At 38.9% G+C, this 22,276-nt stretch overlaps 1 protein-coding gene across 2 annotated transcripts in view; it reads right to left on the bottom strand.

Moving 5' to 3' along the window:
* LOC118006400 (WD repeat-containing protein 70) overlaps nt 1-22,276 on the bottom strand; it is a 296,166-nt gene that overhangs the window by 261,832 nt on the left and 12,058 nt on the right. The window contains exons 4-5 of one of the 2 annotated variants that reach the window (XM_034999023.1): nt 21,759-21,879; nt 12,702-12,897 (exon numbers count right to left, since the gene is read on the bottom strand). In XM_034999023.1, coding sequence (XP_034854914.1) covers nt 12,702-12,897; nt 21,759-21,879 — 317 coding nt within the window. The remainder of the gene's footprint in view (nt 1-12,701; nt 12,898-21,758; nt 21,880-22,276) is intronic. The other variant, XM_034999025.1, reaches the window with a different exon arrangement.

The raw sequence follows: 22,276 nt of genomic DNA, 5'->3' as shown, positions 1-22,276 counted from the left end.
GGGAGCCCGATGTGGGGCTCGATGTGGGGCTCGATCCCAGTACCCTGGGATCATGACCTGAGCCGAAGGCAGACGGTTAATGACTGAGCCAACCAGGCGCCCCTTAAAAAGTCCATTTCTATAACTCCCATTTCCCTTATGAGTATTTCAATGATTCTCTGTATAAATGAACCTGACAAATACCTAGTTGAACTTGACTATATCTTAGGGCTAGCCTTGGGGCTAGTTTTAGGGATTCTTTCTTTAACAAAATGAACCAAAAAGACTGCAACTCGTTTCTTAAGAAAAAATAGTACAATAACTAAACTAAAAAAAAAAATCAAATGAAATTCAGGCATGCTAATATAGTAACCAATCCCAAGAGTTTAAAGATTGCATTAGTACCCACAAATTTTACATCTTCTGTTCCTTTGGAGAACAGTAGCTATAATACATTTACAGTGAACAAAATAAAATCAAGTAAGTCTATATCATACAATAGTAAAGAACCATTCACAATGGCTGAAATTTTTTTCTAAAAAATAATTTGCCATTACTATAACCGAAAGCACCAAACACTGAATATAAATTTATGCTCACTAGAGTTGCTAAATGGCTCCCCCCACTCCATATCATCCATCCTTTCTAATGGAAGCACTGAATTTTAGCTACAATCTTAGCTTCCTAAAGTAAATATTATATTTCCCAGGTAAAAGATTAAGTTCAAAATCAGTAGCCTTCTTTATCCCTTCTGCATTCCTGCTGACAAAAATGCAAAAATCGGGTGCCTGGGTGGCTCAGTTGGTTGGGCGACTGCCTTTGGCTCAGGTCATGATCCCAGGGTCCTGGGATCGAGTCCCGCGTCGGGCTCCCGGCTCAGCGGGGGGCCTGCTTCTCCCTCTCCCACTCCCCCTGCTTGGGTTCCTGCTCTCGTTTGTCTCTGTCTCTGTCAAATAAATGAATAAAATCTTAAAAAAAAAAAAAATGCAAAAATCATGGTTACAGTTTGAGCGTACATCTTGAAGCCCACATTATTGAGGATGGCAGAACAAAAGGATGGAAGCAAGCTAATCTGTGGTACCCTGGACCCACAAACTAGTTCTGGTCCATAGTTGACTGCATTTATGGTTTTTTTCCTTTTTTTTTTATTATGTTATGTTAATCACCATACATTACATCATTAGTTTTTGATGTAGTGATAGAAAGAAAAGACTTCTATCTTGTTTAAGCCATTGTTATTTTCCATTTTGTCAGCAGCAGCCACATTACATAATACAGTAGTCCTCCCTTAACATAGTTTTGCTTTCCAGTTTCATTATCCACTGTCAACCAAGTTCAGAAGGTCAATTGTAGCCTAACACACTGTAGCTCCAATGCCTATGTCATTCACCTCCCTTCACCTCGTCACATAGGCATTTTATCACCTCACATCATCACAAGGTATTTCGATAGAGACCATATTTACCTCTTATTACAGTATATCGTTATAATTGTTCTATTTTATCATTAGCTGTTGTTCATCTCTTACTGTGCCTAGTTTACAAACTAAACTTTATCACAGATATATACGTATAGGAAAAAACATAGTATACACAGGGTTTGGTATCATCTCTGGTTTCAGGAATCCACCGGGGATTTTGGAATGCATCCCCCACAGATAAGGGGGGACTGCTGTAAGGTACTAACTGATAGATAGGTCGGCCCCTTAAAACGGGCTCACAGCCCAACTCCATGGCTTCCAAGTTAAGGGAGGTAGCCCAGTAATGTTAAAAGCATAGAGGGCCTGGGTTTAAATAGCAATTCTATCATTTAATAGCTAGGTAAGTGAGCAAATAAGCAAACTGGGCAAATAATTTAACCTCTGTGGGGGGAAAAAATGAGAAATATTTACTGATTTTTAATGGTTCTTATTTACTTAAATTCTTTTTTGTACTGAAAAGCTTTATACTGTTATTTATATTCAGACATATCTTCCACTAAGCTTACTCCTAATTCGCTGTTGTTGTTCCTGTTGTAAAACAGGTATCTTTTTTTCATTAATCCTTTAAATTGCATACAAATAAAATAAAAATAAACTACTATAAATTAATCTGTTATAAATGTTTTGATTAGTTCTTTTTTATTTTAGGTAGAGTCACACTAAATACAATAATCTCACTTCTTCCTAATATGCAATTTTGATTACTTCAATTTGACTTGTTTAATTGGCAAAAATGTCTCGAATAATAATGCAACAGTTACCATCTTTTATGCCAGATTTTAAAGGGAATACCTCTAATGCCCCTTAATTATTTATAATCCTGACTGCTGGCAGGAAGCATGAATGAATTACTTAATAAGCTATTAAAGTTTCCTTTTAGTTTCATTTTTAGGTCTTTTTATTAAAAATCACATTAAAATTTTTTTATTCACTTTTTGTTATAAATAGATGACCAGGATGACAAATAACAGGCACCATTCTAAGGGTTCCAAATACATTCATTCACTCATTGAATCATCTACAAGATTCCAGTTGAGTATTTTATCAGCCCCATTTTATAGAGGAGGAAAGGAAGACACAAGAGAGGTTAAGTAACGTGCCCAAAGCCACACAGCTTGAAAGTGAAAGCCCCATGTGGCTCCAAAATCCACGTAAACACTCCTCTGTATTGTTTCCCTGTATCTGTATGTTCCTTCTTTTTACTGCCTGGATTACTATTATAATACTCCAGTTAACAGTGGAAGCTGGGAGACAGTCTAAGTGGCTACTGCTGTTGGAGTGATACCGGATTCACTAAGGTGGTAGTGAAGGAGATGGACAGAAAAGGAGTGATCTGGCTGGAGATAGAGCTAATGAGACCTGCAATGAATTGATGTGGGGCAGGAGGGAAAGAGAGTAACCAATGATGGTGACTAGGTTTTGTGACCTACCCGTTAGCAAATATTTAGAACTCTGCTTCCTATGTTTTATGTTAATTTTATTTATGTTCTTGCTTTTCTATCTTCCTTCATTCTTCCTAATTTATGCTTTTGTATAGCATTTCACTTCATTAAATTCTTTTTGGAACAAGGTAAGATAGGAATTTATTCACAGTACTTAAGATTTATTTTATATTTATGTTCAATATTCTGTTTGGAGTTTTTTCTGTATCTGTTCTAATATTTTTCCTTTCTTCTCTCTTTTTTAGTTTTTTATTTAAATTCAATTTAGTTAAAATAGAGTGTATTATTAGTTTCAGGGGTAGAATTTAGTGATTCATCAGTTGTAGTAACACGAAGTGCCCTCCTTAATGCCCATCACCGTATCTATTCTAATTTTTAAGTTAAGATCTTAATTGGCTTATAAGGAAGGAATGTTAACTGAATGTAACCCCATTATTTGTTTCTAATCACATGCACAACTTATGATCAATATGGAAACTAGAAAAGTATGAGGCAGAAAAAAAAAAACACATTATCTTCATTCCCACAATTCAGAAACAAGCAATTAAATACTTTTTTCCATGCATATGTATCATTTAATTTTTTAAATCATACTGTCTAGACAGTTTTACATCGTTCCCTAGTGCTATTGAAAGCTCTTATTAAACACATTCAATGACTGTATATTTTATAACTAAACAACAATTTACTTGTCCTTCCTCCTGTTACTAGACATGTATTCACATTATTTCTAATTATTCTAATATTTCACATGTCTGTTATTTTCAAACATTTGAGACATGAAAACTTTCTGACAAGAGGAAGCTCTCAGAAAGCCCAACAAAACATAAACCTAAAATTTATTTATATTTTGCCTTTAAAAGCCAGAACAAATTTCACTTTCTGCACCGTCAGCTTATTAGAAATACATGAAGTGCACTTAAGTCAAGAAGTCAGTTTCCTGGTACCACCAGATATGGACATGCTCTCAGTTCCCTCAAATGAAAATAGATAGGAGATCCAATGCCCCAACCCACCACTCCCATGGAACACATTCTGAAAATCATTATTATAAATAGTACTGTGATAAATATCTTTGGGCATAAAGCTTTTTCCAAATTTCCTCAGGTTAGAATCCCAGAAGTAATATTACTGAGATTAAAGGAAGTAAGATTTTTAAGGTTCTCAATACTTGGTAATATAGTTTCAGTAATAAAAACAAGTGTCAGAGCTACTGGCTCAACTCCTAGACTATTCACCTGTTCATAGTCCTTCACAAACCATGATGGTTATGATTTAATAGGTATAATTCAAAATAAACATAAAAAGATCTAAAACTGGATATGATACAAAAGGCCAGGCGTTTACCATCTCTCTCATGTCAAAAGCAACTAACAGTAACACTTCTAAAGACAATCAACCACCACATATTATGGAAGAAATATTTTTTTGCAAAATAATAATCAAAATAAATGTTACTTCTAAGTTATTTGGGAGAAAGAATATTCTTACAAGTCTTTTTTTTTTTTTTAAGATTTTATTTATTTATTTGACAAAGAGACACAGCGAGAGAGGGAACACAAACAGGGGGAGTGACAGAGGGAGAAGCAGGCTCCCAACAGCAGGGAGCCCGATGTGGGGCTCAATCCCAGGACCCCGGGACCATGACCTGAGCCAAAGGCAACACTTAATAACTGAGCCACCCAGGCGCCCCTCTTACAAGTCTTATACGAAAACAAAGTGGACTCGCTGTCACAGAGAAAAAGGCAGCAACACCATATACTTCTTTTTAAGAAACATTACTCTGTAAGCAATATCCCATGTCCTTAAATATCCATGATACACGATACAGGTCAAAACTTAAAGAGGTACCCTAATACAGTTAAATTATTTAAGTAAGGAGCCACAGCAGACTGGGAAGAGGCAGTGCAACAGGTGAACTGGGAAGAGGCTTACCTGTGGAGCCTTTTGTTACAACATACATTGCAGGTGTTGCGGCAGGATCCACCCCAGTCCTACTGAACCCATCTCCAGATTAACAAAGCGAAGCACACATATTTTTTAATTGTACCAAAGGTGATTCTTACATTCATACTAAGAACCACTGGGTTAAAAAAAAAAAAAAAAAAAAAGGTTATTTTAAAAATATTTTTCCATTGAAAGGGGAACGCTCCTACACTGTTGGTGGGAATGCAAGCTGGTGCAGCCACTCTGGAAAACAGTATGGAGGTTCCTCAAAAAGTTGAAAATAGAGCTACCCTACAACCCAGCAATTGCACTACTGGGTATTTACCCCAAAGATAGAAATGTAGTGATCCAAAGGGGCACATGCACCCTAATGTTTATAGCAGCAATGTCCACAATAGCCAAACTATGGAAAGAGCCAAAATGTCCATCAACAGATGAATGGATAAAGAAGATGTGGTATGTATATACAATGGAATATTTTTTTTTAAAGATTTTATTTATTTTGACAGAGAGAGACACAGCGAGAGAGGGAACACAAGCAGGGGGAGTGGAAGAGGGAGAAGCAGGCTTCCCAGTGAGCAGAGAGCCCAACATGGGGCTCAATCCCAGGACCCTGGGATCATGACCTGAATCGAAGGCAGCCGCTTAACGACTGAGCCACCCAGGTGCCCCTATACAGTGGAATATTACGCAGCCATCAAAAAATGAAATCTTGCCATTTGCCACGATGTGGATGGAACTAGAGGGTATTATGCTAAGCGAAATATGTCAATCAGAGAAAGACAATTACCATATGATCTCACTGATATGAGGAATTTTTTTTAAAGATTTTATTTATTTGACAGAGCGAGAGACAGCGAGAGAAGGAATACAAGCAGGGAGAGTGGGAGAGGGAGAAGCAGGCTTCCCACTGAGCAGGGAGCCTGATGTGGGGGTCGATCCCAGGGTCCTGGGATCACGAACTGAGCCTAAGGCAGATGCTTAACAACTGAACCACCCAGGTGCCCCTGATATGAGGAATTTGAGAAACAAAACAGAGGATCATAGGGGAAGGGATGGAAAAATGAAACAAGATGAAACCAGAGAGGGAGACAAACCATAAGAGACTCTTAATCTCGGGAAATAAACAGTGTTGCTGAGTGGAGGGGGTGGGAGGGATGGGGTGGCTGGGTGATGGACACTGGGGAGGGTATGTGCTATGGTGAGTGCTGTGAATTGTATAAGACTGATGAATCACAGACCTGTACCCCTGAAACAAATAATACATTATATGTTAATGAAAAAAAAAATTTTTTTCCATTAATTCAATAATACCTATTGAAATATTTAGCCAGTCAAATATGTGAACTTGACTGCTTTCCTCCTAAGTAGAATGTCTCTCTAAAAGGCCACAGTGCAGGGCGCCTGGGTGGCTCAGTGGGTTTGGCGTCTGCCTTCAGCTCAGGTCATGATCCCAGGGTCCTGGGATCGAGCCCCACATTGGGCTCCCGGCTCAGTGGGGAGTCTGCTTCTCCCTCTGTCTGCCACTCCCCCTGCTTGTGCGCTCTCTCTCTCTGTCAAATAAATAAATAAAATCTTTAAAAATAAAAAAATAAAAGGCCACAGTGCTTTACAAGTTTCTGAGCAACAAAATAAATTGTATTCAAGAATCTCCAGATGGAGTCCTGCCTGCTGTGGTAGTTTATTTTCCCTCATTTAGGGATTGAGTACTATTATTTGCAATGTGACTCGTGTTACAAATAGTTTAATCTTAAAGCAGTGAGGAAAAGGGATTGAACAGAAGATCCTAAAGGCAAAGAGACGAGCTAAGTGGCTTCAGCAAAAGTTTAAGTGGAAGAAAATAAAAGCCTGAGGTTCATCTTAGAAGTTGAATTTAGAATACTGTTGGAGCTTAAACGTGGACATGTTTCATGAGTCGTTAGAAAGCTGGGTCTAAAGTTCAAACGAGATGGAGCAATGCTTCCAGCTGCTCTCAGTGAAGAGGAGTCATGAGGACAAAAAGATGTAGGAGACTCCACCCAGGCCAAACATGAAATAACACGGCAAGCAAGGATGGATCCTCAGGGAATGCTTATGGTTGGGGAAATATGAGGAAATATGAAATAGTAAAAGAGACTCCAGCAGAAATGTAAGCACCATCAGAGCAGGGACTTGTTGGCTTTACTCACTGCTGTATCCCCAACACCTGGAAAGTACTTGACTCATAAAAAGTGCTGAATAGGGGCGCCTGGGTGGCTCAGTCGTTAAGCGTCTGCCTTCAGCTCAGGTCATGATCCCAGGGTCCTGGGATCGAGTCCCGCATCGGGCTCCTTGCTACGCGGAGAGCCTGCTTCTCCTTCTGCCTGCCACTCTCCCTGCTTGTGCTTGCTCTCTGTCTCTCTCTCCCTCTCTCTTACTGACAAATAAAATCTTTAAAAAAAAAAAGTGCTAAATAAATATCTATTGAATAAACAAAGAGAGAGGCAGCAAACTAACAGTATATATAAATGGCAAAGAAAGAGTTTCAAGAAAGAAGAAATCAATGCTGTCCAATATTGCAGAGGTACAGAATGAGAACAGAAAAATGGCCTTTGGATTAGGATATTTTGATTTTGCCAGTGAGGATCTGTGGGAAGACAATTTCAGTAAAATTATAAGGGCAAAAACTGACAAAGATTTCAGGAGAAAATGTGACAAAGCAGAGGTGGCAATACAGATACTGCTTTTGAAACATATGGCGAGAAAGAAGAAATTGGACAGTAGCTTGGAGAGAAAACTGAATTAAAGGAAGATTTTAGTATGTTTGCAAGCTTAAAGCCAAGAGCCGGTAGAAAGGAAAGGGCTGAAAACACAAAAGGAAATAAAGGCACAAAACATCAGTGGTGATGAAACAAAGCATGGGAGAAAAAAGGAGAGGAAATCAAGGAGAGGAGGGACAATTCTGATATATCCCAAATTGTGAAAATATTAACTAGCATTCTGATACATAAAACAATCTCCTACAATTTTGTTTAGCATTACCCCAAACTGATTGCCTGAAGGAACTAAATTCAGTTTCTGAATCAATAAATTACTAGGTCCTAAGTCTAACCAACCATTAAAAACAAGATTGCTTCAAAACCCAGAAATACTTGAATTCAATGTTGACACAGGCCAAACACTGCTATGCAAATAATCTAAAATAAATCATGCTAATTTGTCTGTCTAGATCCCACAACATTCACATTCAAGATGGTAACAGCAGCTTTCCCTTGCCTATGATCCCTAACTCCAGAAGGCTGCCAATATCCTACATATCAAATACAAGCAGTAGAAAAGTTTTCACTCAGAACCTAAAAAAACACCCTAAGGTTGCCACCCATCTACTACTATTAAAGCACAGTCTGAAAACTGAACAACTCCATTCAAGGCCAATATAATTTATCCAAATCTAAGAAGGGCACTGCAAAGCCACATTCACAACATTACCAAATTTCCAAACTGTCTGCTTCACCCACCATCTCTGCCCTAGCCCTGGAAATGCTGGTTATGATATACATCCAAAAGAGAAACAGAAGGAGGATTGTAGTAGACATAAGGTATCTCCCACTCCTGTTTTGTCTCCCTTCCAAAGTTTTAGTTAATCCATTAACAATGCTAATAAACTTTAATTATCAATTAGTGCACACTTTAAAATTAAGGCTATTATTGGAACATTCATCAACAGCCTTGCTTTGCATATTATTTCATCAGCATTTTCTTTTACTATGTTTACAGAAAAAGGCACACCCATAAAAAGACAACAATTTTCTTTCAAAAGACTCAATGCATATAATCTTATTTAAAAAACACACACACACACACACAGAAAACAGGGGCTCCTGGTTGGCTCAGTCAGTTAAGCGTCTGACTCTTGATTTTGGCTCAGGTCATGATCTTAGGGTCCTGGGATCTAGCTCCACATCAGGCTCCCTGCTCAGAGGAGAGCCGGCTTCTCCTTCTCTCTCTGCCCTCCCCCACGCTTATGCTTGCTTGCTCTCTCTCACACACTCTCTCCCTTTCTCTCAAATAAGTAAATAAAATCTTAAAAAAAAAACAGAAAACTGTTATTCAGTCTCCTAAAATGCTTGAATTACAGCCATGAAAGGCCAAAGCTTACAAACGAGCTTTGGAGTCCCATACCTAAGCATGCACTTCTCTGCATAGCTGTACTTTGGGTTTACTCACACATCAGTTCTATGTCAAAGGTCTGATCTTCTTTATCAACTTTCTATTCTAGGCAAGTTGATTTTTGCATCATCTGAAATCTAACCTTATAAATTATGCCTTTGTTCCTGCCATTTACTCTTCATACACAGGATGTGGCCTATCCCCACCATGCTCATCAAAATGTAACCCTCTACAAGGCTCATTCAAATTCCATGCCCTCCAGAAAGCCGCTCTTCTGTGTCCTGATCTCTGAATTTGATCTCATCAGCCTCATCTTTCCACTTAACCCTAAAAAGAAAACTCAGCCATGCACTAATCACATGACATTTCACCACCATAACATGTACTTGCATACATCGAGCCTTCACTATAGCAATTTTCTGCCTGCTCACAATACCCTTCTTTTTTTCCATTCTCTGTTCCCCAGCCTCTTGTCAGCTTTGCAAAGCTGTATTAATCAGCTCAGGTTACCATAACAAAATACCACAAGCTAGATGGCTAATCATCAGAAATTTATTTTCTCACAGTTCTGGAGGCTAGAAGTCCAAGATCAAGGTAATTTAGTTTCTGTTGAGGGCTTTCTTCTTGCCTTGTACATGCCCACCTTCTTGCTTTGTTATATGCATACCTGGCTCTGTGGTGTTTCTCTTCTTATAAACACACTAAACCTATAAGATCAGGGTCCACCCTTACAACCTAATGTAACCTTAATTACTTCCAAAGAGTCTCATGTCCAAATGCAGCCACACTGGGGGTTAGGGCTTCAACACATGAATTTAGAGAGTACACAAACATTCACTCACAATATTCTCACATTTCATGATCAACCTACATATAATCTACTCTGTGAACTACCCAAAATAATTAAGTACATCTTTCTCATGTCCATACCATGTTGTGACCTAGATGTGAGCCTCTTCTTCTGATTTATCCATATGTGCTTGAAAAGAAAATATTAGACAAGGGTTCTATATATGCTCAGTTGAAAAAACATGCATTTGTATTGTTCACTACTATACTCTTACTGTTGTCTTAACAATTTCTGAATCTCCCATTATGATTGTAGATTTGTCTATTCCTCATTAATTCTGTCAATTTTTTTTTTTTTTTTTTAGATTTATTTATTTGAGAGAGAGAGAAAGCACGTGAGAGGGGACAGGGTCAGAGGGAGAAGCAGAGTCCCTGCTGAGCAGGGAGCCTGATGCAGGGCTCGATCCCAGGACTCCAGGATCATGACCTGAGCCAAAGGCAGTCGCTTAACCAACTGAGCCACCCAGGTGCCCTAATTCTGTCAATTTTTGCTTTAAATATATTGTGTTAAATTCACAGAGGCTAAGGAATGCCAAATTTTCCTGGAGGATAAACTGTTCCCTTTGCCATTAAGTAATGACATTCATTTGGCTAATTAGACTAATTATGACTTAAAGACTATTTTGTCTTAAGTTAATTTTATAAGATTAATCAGTTATCTCTTGGTTAGTATTTTCCTGCTATTTTTTATTCCTCTTTCTCTCAACCTTTCCACGTCATTACATTTTAGGTGTATCACTCGTAAACAGAATATATCTGAATTTTTAAATTTAATCTGAGAATTTTAAGTGGCAAGTTGAGTCCACTTACATCTTTTGTGAACACTGATATATCTGTATTCGTGCCTACCACCTTACTTCTTTTCTATCTCTATTTACCAAGATTTACCTCTACGTTTTTTTTCTTCTTTCCTGTCTTTTACTGGAATGACTGAGTCTTCTTCAATGGCACATCAAGAGTATTGCAGTGGAAGTGGTGCACACAGCAAAGGGGTGCATTTTCTGTAAAGAACCTTAAAACGCATACATACACACACACATCTCATGTTTCATGTGAAAAAAATTTTTCAAAATTAAAATTAAAAGCTTTCTTTGATCAGGGTGCCTGGGTAGTTCAGTTGGTTAAGCGTCCGACTCTTGGTTAACGCTCAGGTCATGATCTCAGGGTGATGAGTTCGAGCCCTGCGTTTGGCTCCGCCCTCAGCATGGAGTCCACTTGAGATTCTTTCTCCCTCCCCCTCTGCACCTCCCTGTTCTCATGCTCTCTCTCTAAAATAACAAATAAAAAAATCTTTAAAAAGCTTTCTTTGATTAACTATGAAATAACATAAATTGACAAATCTGATACATTGGTATTGAATAAGAATATGCAAAGAATGCCGATTTTGTGAAGTCACTGACAGATTTGCAAAAGCTGTTTCTTTTTTTTTTTTTTTAAGATTTTATTATTTGACAGAGAGAGAGACAGCGAGAGAGGGAACACAAGCAGGGGGAGAGGGAGAGGGAGAAACAGGCCTCCCGCCGAGCAGGGAGCCCGATGCGGGGCTCAATCCCAGGACCCTGGGACCATGACCTGAGCCGAAGGCAGACGCCCAACGACTGAGCCACCCAGGCGCCCCAAAAGCTGTTTCTCTTCTGATCATTATTTGTTTCATCTCATAACCATTACTGAAAATTTACCACAGAGGAGGGTGGTATTAAAAAATGATCCACTCGGGGTCTCAAATACACAAAGTATACCAATGGTTTTCTTCATCTTTTCTTTTACTCTTTTGAGGTTATACAATTTATTTCTATTCTTTGGCAATTAGTCTTAAAATAACGATTTGCATACTTAAAATAATTTGAAGTTAATTAATAGCTCTAGCCTCCTCCCAAATAATACAAGGCCTTCAAACTGAATGAACTGATTCCACTCTCCTATCTTCCACGTCACTGCTCACAATAATTTTAGATCCACTTTGTTTTTAAATCCCCCTAAATCGGGGCACCTGGGTGGCTCAGTTGGTTAAGCAGCTGCCTTCAGCTCAAATCTTGATTTCATGGGTCCTGGGATGGAGCCCCGCGTGGGGCTCCCTGCTCAGCAGGGAGTCTGCTTCTCCCTCTGCCCCTCCCCCCACTCATGTGAGTGAGTGGGCAAGCTCACGCGTGCTCTCTAATAGATAAAATCTTTAAAAAAAAAAAAAAAAAACGGGGCGCCTGGGTGGCTCAGTCGTTAGGCGTCTACCTTCGGCTCAGGTCATGATCCCAGGGTCCTGGGATTGAGCCCCACATCGGGCTCCCTGCTCCGCGGGAAGCCTGCTTCTCCCTCTCCCACTCCCCCTGCTTGTGTTCCCTCTCTTGCTGTCTCTCTCTGTCAAATAAATAAAAAAATCTTAAAAAAAAAAAAAATCCCCCTGGGGTGCCTGGGTGGCTCAGATGGTAAAGCAACTGCCTCTGGCTCGGGTTGTAATCTCAGGGTCCTGGGATCGAGCCCCACATCGGGCTCCCTGCTCAGCCGGGAGTCTGCTTCTCCCTCTGCCTCTGCTGCTCCCCCTGCTCATGCTCTGTCTCTCCCTCTCAAATGAATAAATAAAATCTTAAAAAAAAAAAAACCCTAAATTTATTCATTACTATTATTTATACTCAATGCTTATATAGATTTAACAAAATGTCTATTAATTAACTCCTTTTTTTAAGACATTGCTTCCTGCTGCCCATTTATTATTTGAGTTATATTTTCTTGTTCCTGAAGTACATCCTTTAGAGTTCTTTCAACAAGGGCTATCAGTAGTAAACTCAAAATTGTTCTTTATTTGCTCTCACTCATGAATAACAGCAGGGAACTGATCCCTACACTACCACAATGAATTGTTAAATTACTACTGAAATACTTACTTCCTCCTCCTCTGAATCACCGTCATCATCATCATCTTCTTCTACTTCTTCATAAAGAGGTGGAGGTAAAGGACCGAGGATATCTTCCTCAATATGATTACTTGGTTCTTTCATCATTTTAAGGGGTAAAGGAGGGCCAATTAATTCATCATCAGAAGAACCAGAACTCTCCTCACTCTCACTGCTGCTTGTATCCCTGAAAATACAGAAACAAACTCTTGTTTGTTTATTTTGCAACATAACACTTGTGTGTTCTGCAACAAAGAACACACTCTAGAGATAGTACTGATTTCCCAGGAAACCCTGCCTCTCCTTTTAACAACTGAGTTTTAATTTTAATTAATTAATGTGTAATTTGTTAAATTTGTAATTCAAGCATTAAATGTGTAACTCATTTTATCTTAAGAAAGTAGAAGTTTCTTTTATCTACTTATCTTAACCTAAACATAAATTAAAGTCACAGCAATTATATGTTAGAGGCCCCTTAGGGCATCCTCACTCATAAAGAGCCAGCAGAACAACTGGAATGTGGAAGAAAAACTACAAAATACTACATCCATAAGAAAGAAAACCCCCAAGATAACCAATGTTTCTGATCACTATATCTGAATCCAATCACTGTTTACCACAGGAGCAAATAAAGCCAGCCATGTAAGAAAGTTAATATTACTCCCAAAACGTTTCAATATATTTTCTGAAATACAAATTATTTCTCTTTTAATTCAAGTTTACTGAGTTGCTAAAATGTTCTTTGTAGCATCCTTGGATTCTAAAACTATCTTACACTAGAGAGTATTACACTGATTCTCAATGTTTTTCTACCCAGCACACCTGTGAACTGTTACACACTTTCATTAAGGTCTTTATCACACACCTCTAGGCATTCTGAAAGTCCACCATCCACCCTCTCTCCTACCCCATCCCAAAGGATTGAGAATTGCGTTCCTAATTACTTCAATTAATATATCAAATATTTTATAAAACTCAAAGTATTATCTTCTACTAAAATATTTCTAGTATATAAGCTCCATGAAAGCAGAAACTGCTCTCTGTTGCATTCATTGCTGTCTCTAGCACCTAAACGATGCCTGACATATAACAGGCACTCTCAATATCCACTGAAGAAAAAAATGGGATTTTTATCTTGATTTTCATCTAAGTTGACTACTGAAGGGAGTACATACTTACATACATGTTATCCGTATACAAAGGGTCCTATCTTTGCTTGGAGCAAGCAAACCTCCACAAAGAGAACTTCTCTTTGTTTTTGCCATGGTTTAGCTCACTGTGCTCCATCCCCACAGGCCTTCTTTCAAATTGAATAGGTTAAGCTTGGTCCAGCATGAGGGTCTTTGCACTTGCAGTCCCCTCTGCTGGAAGTGACTGTTAAATGGGCCTCTTTCTCTTCATTCAGGTCTCCTCAAGTATCGCCTCCTCAAAGAGGCCTTATATGCCCCCTGTCTAAACTTTATCAAACACAGCCCTATCAGTCACCATTATCTTCATTATCTTACTAATCTTTATCACATACCTCACTAAACTATCTTATTTAATTGGTTACTTAGTTGTTTATAATCTGTTATCCAGTCTCCTCAGATACCCCACAACAATATGAGCTCAGAGAGCTCATCTGACTTGCTAATTGCTGTAGCCCCAATGCCTAAAGTAGTGCCTAACCCACAACAGACGCTCAATAAGTAACAGTTGAATGACTGACTGAAGAGATTTTTATTAAAGTAGTCACACTCCACAATTTTCTCCCTTGTCATTAAGTCACAAATTCCCAGCTATACTAATTTAGAAATCACAGACTTTCTTAATGCAAAATTATTCAGAGCATAGAGAGCTCTAAACTATTAATCTTTAGCACCGATGCTTTAACTGAGTTTAACTAGCAATGAACTAAGAACTAAATGAATCCAAGTTGATTTCATGGCTGATTATACAGTCCTAATACTGACACGAAACTGAATGGAATGTATCAGCTTCTATGCAGCTTCTAGTTCCATTTCTGTCTTTTTGCTTCTAATGTACACAAGCCAAAAAAATAAACAATTTTTAATATATTTTCAATTTCTGAAAAACAAGAGTCCATGAAATTATGTCCAAAAATGTCCGTGACAGAAAACAGAACACATTCCATGTTTAAAATACTCCTAAATTCAATGTGGTACCAAAATATGAACCAGAGCCTGAGAAACAATATGTATCTGATGAGAAAACAGAGGAGTCAAAACCTAGTATTTTTCTCAGCTGACTTTTAATTTTTTTAAGATTTTATTTATTTGAGAGAGAGAGAGAGAAAGCACAAGCAGGGGGAGTGGCAGCAGGAGAGGGACAAGCAGACTCCCCGCTAAGCAGGGAGCCTGACGTGGGGCTCAATCCCAGGACCCCGGGATCACAACCTGAGCTGAAGGCAGAGGCTGAACTGACTGAGCCGCCCAGGTGCCCCCCAGCTGACTTTTTAAAAGAGAGTTTAGCTAAGCACTAAATATGTAATTATACAATTTCAATATAGGAACTAAATTCATAACCAAAATTCATTGTTTCTGGTACTAATTTCTTTTTTTAAAGACTTAATTATTTGACAGAGAGACAGAGAGAGAGTGAACACAAGCAAGGGGAGTGGGAGAGGGAGAAGCAGGCTTCCCGCGGAGCAGGGAGCCCCATGTGGGGCTAGATCCCAGGACCCTGGGATCATGATCTGAGCCAAAGGCAGATGCTTAACGACTGAGCCACCCAGGCGCCCCAATTTCTTTTTTTTTTTAATTTTATTTATTTGACACAGAGAGAGAGCACAAGCAGGGGGAGTAGCAGGTGGAGGAAGAGGAACAAGCAGGCTCCCCACTGAGCAGGCAGCCCAACTCGGGGCTCGATCCCAGAACCCTGGGATCATGACCTGAGCCAAAGGCAGACACCCAACCAATTGAGCCACCCAGGGGCCCCTGGTACTAATTTCTTTAGAGGAAATGCAAATGTCTAAACGATTCCTACCTTACAGATTTGGAATATATCAATTATTTCTCTCCTATCCTGTAGCTATATTTCATAGAATAAGTATTTCTTACCAGTATTTGATATTTAAATGGAAACTTCCATCCATACACTATTTCTTTAAAGCCAAAAAAGTGGTAGTCTTAGATGACTTCCTCTAAACCAAATTTTAATAACACTGTAGGTTGTTTTTTGTTTTTTTTTTTAATTATTTGTATGTTTTGTGGGGGTGTCTGGCTGGCTCAGTTGGTAGAACATGCAACTCTCAATCTCAGGGTTGTGGGTTCAAGCCCTCTACACTGGGTGTAGAGATTACTTAAGAAAATAAAATCTCAAAAAAAAATTATTTGTATGTTTTGTGAAACAGACTCTTAATATACTACAAGGTAAAAAACTAGCCTGAAACTTGTTTAAAATATACAGGACTGAATGAAATACAGCCAAGAAAGCAGAAGAGGAGGGGCACCTGGGTGGCTCAGTCAATTAAACACCTGCCTTCGGCTTAAGTCATGATCCTAGGGTCCTGGGATTGAGCCCCACATCCAGTTCACTGCTCAGTGGGGAGCCTGCTTCTCCCTCTCCCCAACTCCCTGCTTGTGCTCTCTCTCCCTATCTCTCTCTCTCAAATAAAATTTTTAAAAAAAAAAGAGAGAGAGAAGAGGAATTCCAGAACCAAATTGAAATTATAAGAAATAATTTATATATAACAAGTATGCATTTAAAGATAGTGAAGATGATCACCATGCAATGATTGCTGAACATCCATAAAATAAAATAGAAAACACACTGCTACGTAAGAAGGCTAATGTGATTTAAAAAAATCCTGACATGCTCAATTTCCCTAAAATTCCTTATACCACTATCCTTTTTTCAGTGTCAGAATATTTGTGTTGGGGGCGCCTGGGTGGCTCAGATGGTTAAGCGTCTGCCTTCGGCTCAGGTCATGATCCCAGGGTCCTGGGATCGAGTCCCGCATCGGGCTCCCTGCTCCTTGGGAGCCTGCTTCTCCCTCTGCCTCTCTCTCTCTCTGTCTCTCATGAATAAATAAATAAAATCTTTAAAAAAAAAAAAAAAAGAATAATTCTGTTGTTGGGGCACCTGGGTGACTCAGCCGGTTAAGCATCTACCTTCGGCTCAGGTCATGACCCCAGGGTGCTGGGATTGAGCCCCACATTGGGCTCCCTGCTCAGCAGGGAGCCTGCTTCTCCCTCTCCCTACCGCTCTGCCTGCTTGTGCTCCCTCTCTCTCGGTCAAATAAATAAAATCTTTAAAAAATAAAAAAATAAAAATAAATAAAACCATAAAACTCTTAAAAGAAAACAAGGGGGAAAAATATGTAAGTTGGACTTCATCAAAACTAAAAACTTTAATGCATCAAAGTACATTATTAAGAAAGTGAAAAGACGGGTTCTGGCTGGCTCCGTTGGTAGAGAATGTGACTCTTGATCTTGGGGATTGTGAGTTTAAGCCCCACATGTGGCATAGAGTTTATTTTAAAAAATATATATTTAAGAAAGTGAAAAGACAGTACGCCTGGGTGGCTCAGTCAGTTAAGCCTCTGCCTTCAGTTCAGGTCATGATCCCAGGGTCCTGGGATCAAGTCCTGCATCAGGCTCCTGGCTCAACGGGGAGCCTGCTTCTCCCTCTGCCTGCCGCTCCCCCAGCTTGTGTTCTGACAAATAAAAAAATCTTTAAAAAAAAAAAGGTGAAAAGACAATCTATAGAAGGGGAGAAAATATCTGCAAATCATATACAGAATTAAGTTTAATAACCAGAATATACAAAGAACTCCTATAATTCAACAACAGAAAGACAAACAATCCAATTTATTTATTTATTTATTTATTTATTTATTTATTTATTTATTTATTTTTAAAGATTTTATTTATTTGACAGAGACACAGCGAGAGAGAAAACACAAGCAGGGGGAGTGGGAGAGGGAGAAGCAGGCTTCCCGCGGAGCAGGGAGCCCGATGCGGGGCTCGATCCCAGGACCTCGGGATCATGACCTGAGGCGAAGGCAGACGCTTAACGACTGAGCCACCCAGGCGCCCCCAAACAATCCAATTTAAAAATGGTTACAGGACTTTGTTATTTCTCCAAAGAATATATGCAAATGGCCAATAAACACATCAAAAGATGCTCAACATCATTAGATATTAGGGAAATGAAAATAAAAAACAATGAGATACCACTTCATACCTACTAGGATGACTACAATAAAAACATAAGAAAATGGAAAATAACTAATGGGAAGAATGTAAAAAAACTGGAATCCTCATACATTGCTGATAAGAATGTAAAATGGTGCAACCACTGTGTAACAGTTTGGCAATTCCTCAAAAAAGAAAGTTAAACATAAAATTACCATATGACCCATAAATTCCACTCCTAGGTATATACTCAAAAGAATTAAAAACAAAGACTCAAAAACATACTTGTACACTAATGTTCATTGCACTCACAGTACTCAAAAGGTGAAAACAACCTAGGAGCTCCTGAGTGGCTTAGTCGTTAAGCGTCTGCCTTCGGCTCAGGTCATGATCTTGGGGTCCTGGGATCGAGCCCCGCATCGGGCTCCCTGCTTCGCAGGAAGCCTGCTTCTCTCTCTCCCACTCCCCTTGTTTGTGTTCCCCCTCTCCCTGTGTCTCTCTCTGTCAAATAAATAAAATCTTTAAAAAAAAAAAATGGGGCGCCACTGGGTGGCTCAGTTGGTTAAGCGACTGCCTTTGGCTCAGGTCATGATCCTGGAGTCCCGGGATCGAGTCCCGCATCGGGCTCCCTGCTCGGCAGGGAGTCTGCTTCTCCCTCTGGCCCTCCTCCCCCTCATGCTCTCTGTCTCTCATTCTCTCTGTCTCAAATAAATAAATAAAATCTTTAAAAAAAAAAATGAAAACAATCCAAATGTTCATCAACAAATGGATAAACAAACTGTGATATACACATACACTGGAATCCTATTCAGCCATTTAAAGGAATGAAGTTCTGATAAAACACGAACCTTGAAAACATCTTACAAAGTGAAAGAAGCCAGACACAAAAGTTACAATTTAGAAATATGAAGGTAAATAAAAGATGAAAAAAAAACTTAAATAATTTTCTCTGGGAAGCAAGAATTAACAGGGGAAAATGAAGCTTTATAATGTTTGATTTTGTAATGTGTATAAATTACTTCAATAAAAATTTAAAATATCAGTGGTTGCTAGGAGTTAGGAAGAGGCAGGAATGAATAGGTAGAGCACAGAGGATGTTTCGGGCACTGAAACTACTCTGACTGATACTATGGCTACATGTCATTACTTATCTGTCCAAACCCACAGAATGTACAACATCAAAGAGTGAACCGTCACGTAAACTACAGATTCTAAGTGATGATGACATGTCAGCACAGGTTCATCAATTCTAACAAATGTACCACTCTGGTGGAGGATGTTGATGATGATTTATTTGACAGAGAAAGACACAGTGAGAGAGGGAACACAAGCAGGGGGAGCGGGAGAGGGAGAAGCAGGCCTCCCGCCGAGCAGGGAGCCCGATGCGGGGCTCGATCCCAGGACTCCGGGATCACGACCCAAGCCAAAGGCAGACGCCCAACGCCTGAGCCACCCAGGCACCCCTCAATAAGCTTCTATGAAAGGAAAGGAGGGAGGAAGAAAGAGGAACTTTTGTACATATAAAACAGAGGACGATGGGGCGCCTGGGTGGCTCAGTCCGTTAAGCATCCGACTCTTGATTTCGGCTCAGGTCATGATCTCGGGGTGGTGAGATGGAGATCCACACTGGGCTCCATGCTCAGCGCAGACTCTGCTTGAGATTCTCTCTCTCCCTCTGCTCCTCACCACTCCCCTCGCGCACCCCCACCGGCTCACACACACACACACACACACACACACACACACTCTCTCTCTCTCTCTCTCTCAGTTAAATACTAAGGTCTTTAAAAAAAAAAAATAACAGAGGATGGCTACAAGGCAGTCACTAAAAACATATTTTATAATAATATAGAAAAACAGCAACCTAAATTGACTAGAAATTGGAAAAAATATTTCTAAAAGGAAAACCAAACGGCATCAAATATGAATGAACTATAGCCTCATTTGTCAACATGAATATCTCAAAAATATCTTGTTGTGGGGTGTCTGGGTGGCTTAGTTGGTTAAGTGTCCAACTCTTGATTTCAGCTCAGGTCATGATCTCAAGGTCATGAGATCAAGCCCCGTATCGGGCTCCATGCATGGAGCCTGCTTAGGATCCTCTCTCTCCCTCTTCCTCTGACTCTCCGCCCCCCTAAAAAAATATTTTGAATAAAAAAATTTTTTTTGAAAAAAAAACACTCATGACAGCATTAACAGCATCAATATAAAATAAGAAATCATATAAAACATCATATTGTGGGGTGCCTGGGTGGCTCAGTTGTTAAGCATCTGCCTTCGGCTCAGGTCATGATCCCAGGGTCCTGGGATCCAGCCCCGCATCGGGCTCCCTGCTCCGCGGGAAGCCTGCTTCTCCCTCTCCCACTCCCCCTGCTTGTGTTCCCTCTCTCGCTGTGTCTCTCTGTCAAATAAATAAATAAAATCTTAAAAAAAAAAACATCATATTGTTTAGGAATACTTATATCTAATAAAACTATTAAAAAGAGGAAGGAAGGATAAACAAAGTGGAGGAGAGAGAAATACGAGCAGAGAGAGGACTTCAAACACACTCGTAAAGCTCTACATTACAGGTATTGACTTCATTGTTCTCTTTACTTTAAGTGCAGGATATCTAAAGTTTTATATGTATGACATACTTCATAGCAAAAACTTTTTGTTTAATTAAGGGGAAAAACATCCCTGACCTTACGGTGTCAATAATCTTATACAAGAACACATAACAAAAACAGTACATGATAGTATACAATATGCTAAGTGCTATACTAGACATATAAGGGGAAAGATCTTAAAACATGCAAAACAATATTATATACATCTTAGGGATATAGAAATATGTTACAATGTTATAAAGAGAGACGTAAAAAATATTTTAAGTTTGGAAGATTGGTTACCTCTGCCAAGAAGGGAGGGAGATGCAATGGAAGGCAGTTCTAAGAAGTGTTCACTGTAAAAGTTTACTTCTTAAGTTGTCTAGTGAGTACAGTTCTTTATTATCTTTTTGATAGTCTTAAATACTTCATAATAATCTCATTTAAAATTTTAAAGTAATTTTTATTAATCTAGAAAAAAGAAAGTAGCATAATAATCTATTTGAGGAAAAATAATTGCCTAAGAAATAGATCTTAAAAACATTAAAATATGATCAAACACATGAAAAAATGTTTGTACAATGAAAAACAAGTTTTTTAAAAAGCTAGAGAATGAGAAAATATATCAAATCTAACAAGTTTATCAATATACATAGAAAGTATGAGGTCCAAATTCAAGTGGAGAAAGAAATAATCACATTTTATTTTTTAAAAAGACATCAAAATCACAAGAAAAAAATGTATAGCCTTAAGGCAAAGAAGTAATCAGATTTTATTTTTTTAAAAGACATCAAAATCACATGAAAAAATGTATAGCCTTAAGGCAATTAAAATTATGCAAAAATTACAAAACTTCAAGATGCCTCAATGAAGAAAAAAGTTAACAGTTTTCTCCTGCCTATATTTTTTACTGTTATTTTTTTTTCCTAATAAAAGAAAGCCACTGGCAAAAGGGCCTGTAAAAGTCCTTAAACAGGGATGCCTGGGTGGCTCAGTCAGTTAAGCGTCTGCCTTCCGCTCAGGTCATAATCCCAGGGTCCTGGAATTGAGCCCTGCATCAGGCTCCCTGCTCAGCAGGATGCCTGCTTCTCCCTCTGCTGTTCCCCCAGTTTGTGTGTGCTCTCTCCCTCTGTCTCTCCCTTTGACAATAAAACCTTAAAAAAAAATAAAAGAAAAAAAGAAAAAGATACCAGGTTCTTAGAACAAAATCAGTCTTTATCCTCTTTTTTTTTCTTTGCAAAACTACCAGTTTCAATTACCTAAGATTAAACACCTAAATGGGAATGACAGTTTAACAGAATCTTTTTGAGAAAGTCAAGCACCTGGAAGATGACTTGGAGCAATCTCTGACTACATGTGAGCCCGATGATGTTGGTTCAATATCTTCATTTTGCCTTCTTAATTCTTTCTCTCTGTTCATTTCTTCCTCTTTTTCTCTTGCTTCTGAAAAGGTTTTCAAAAATTTCCAATAGTTAAGATTTCAAAATTTGTCAGGATTAATAAAGGCTAAAAATTAATATGGTCAAAGAGATGTAATTTAGAGTGGTACTAAAAGCAAAAACTTATCAACCTAAATACCCAAATTGGGAAAATAACTGAACTACTGTATATTAACATAAAATACAGCCAATAGGGACACCTGGGTGGCTCAGTCAGTGAGCATCTACCTTCGGCTCCAGCATGATCCCGGAGTCCTGGGATCCAGTTCCCAGTTGGGCTCCCTGCTCAGCAGGGAGTCTGCTTCTCCCTCTTCTTGCCGCTCCCCCTACTTGTGCTCTGTATCTCTCTCTGACAAATAAATAAAATCTTTTAAAAATTAATTTAATTAAATACAGCCAAT

Source organism: Mirounga leonina, unplaced genomic scaffold, assembly GCF_011800145.1.
Source record: "Mirounga leonina isolate KUSES-001 unplaced genomic scaffold, KU_Mleo_1.0 Mir_96, whole genome shotgun sequence".
NCBI lineage: Eukaryota > Metazoa > Chordata > Mammalia > Carnivora > Phocidae > Mirounga > Mirounga leonina.
Note: the sequence above shows the minus strand (reverse complement) of the source record. Positions and strands in the feature narration are given on the sequence as shown.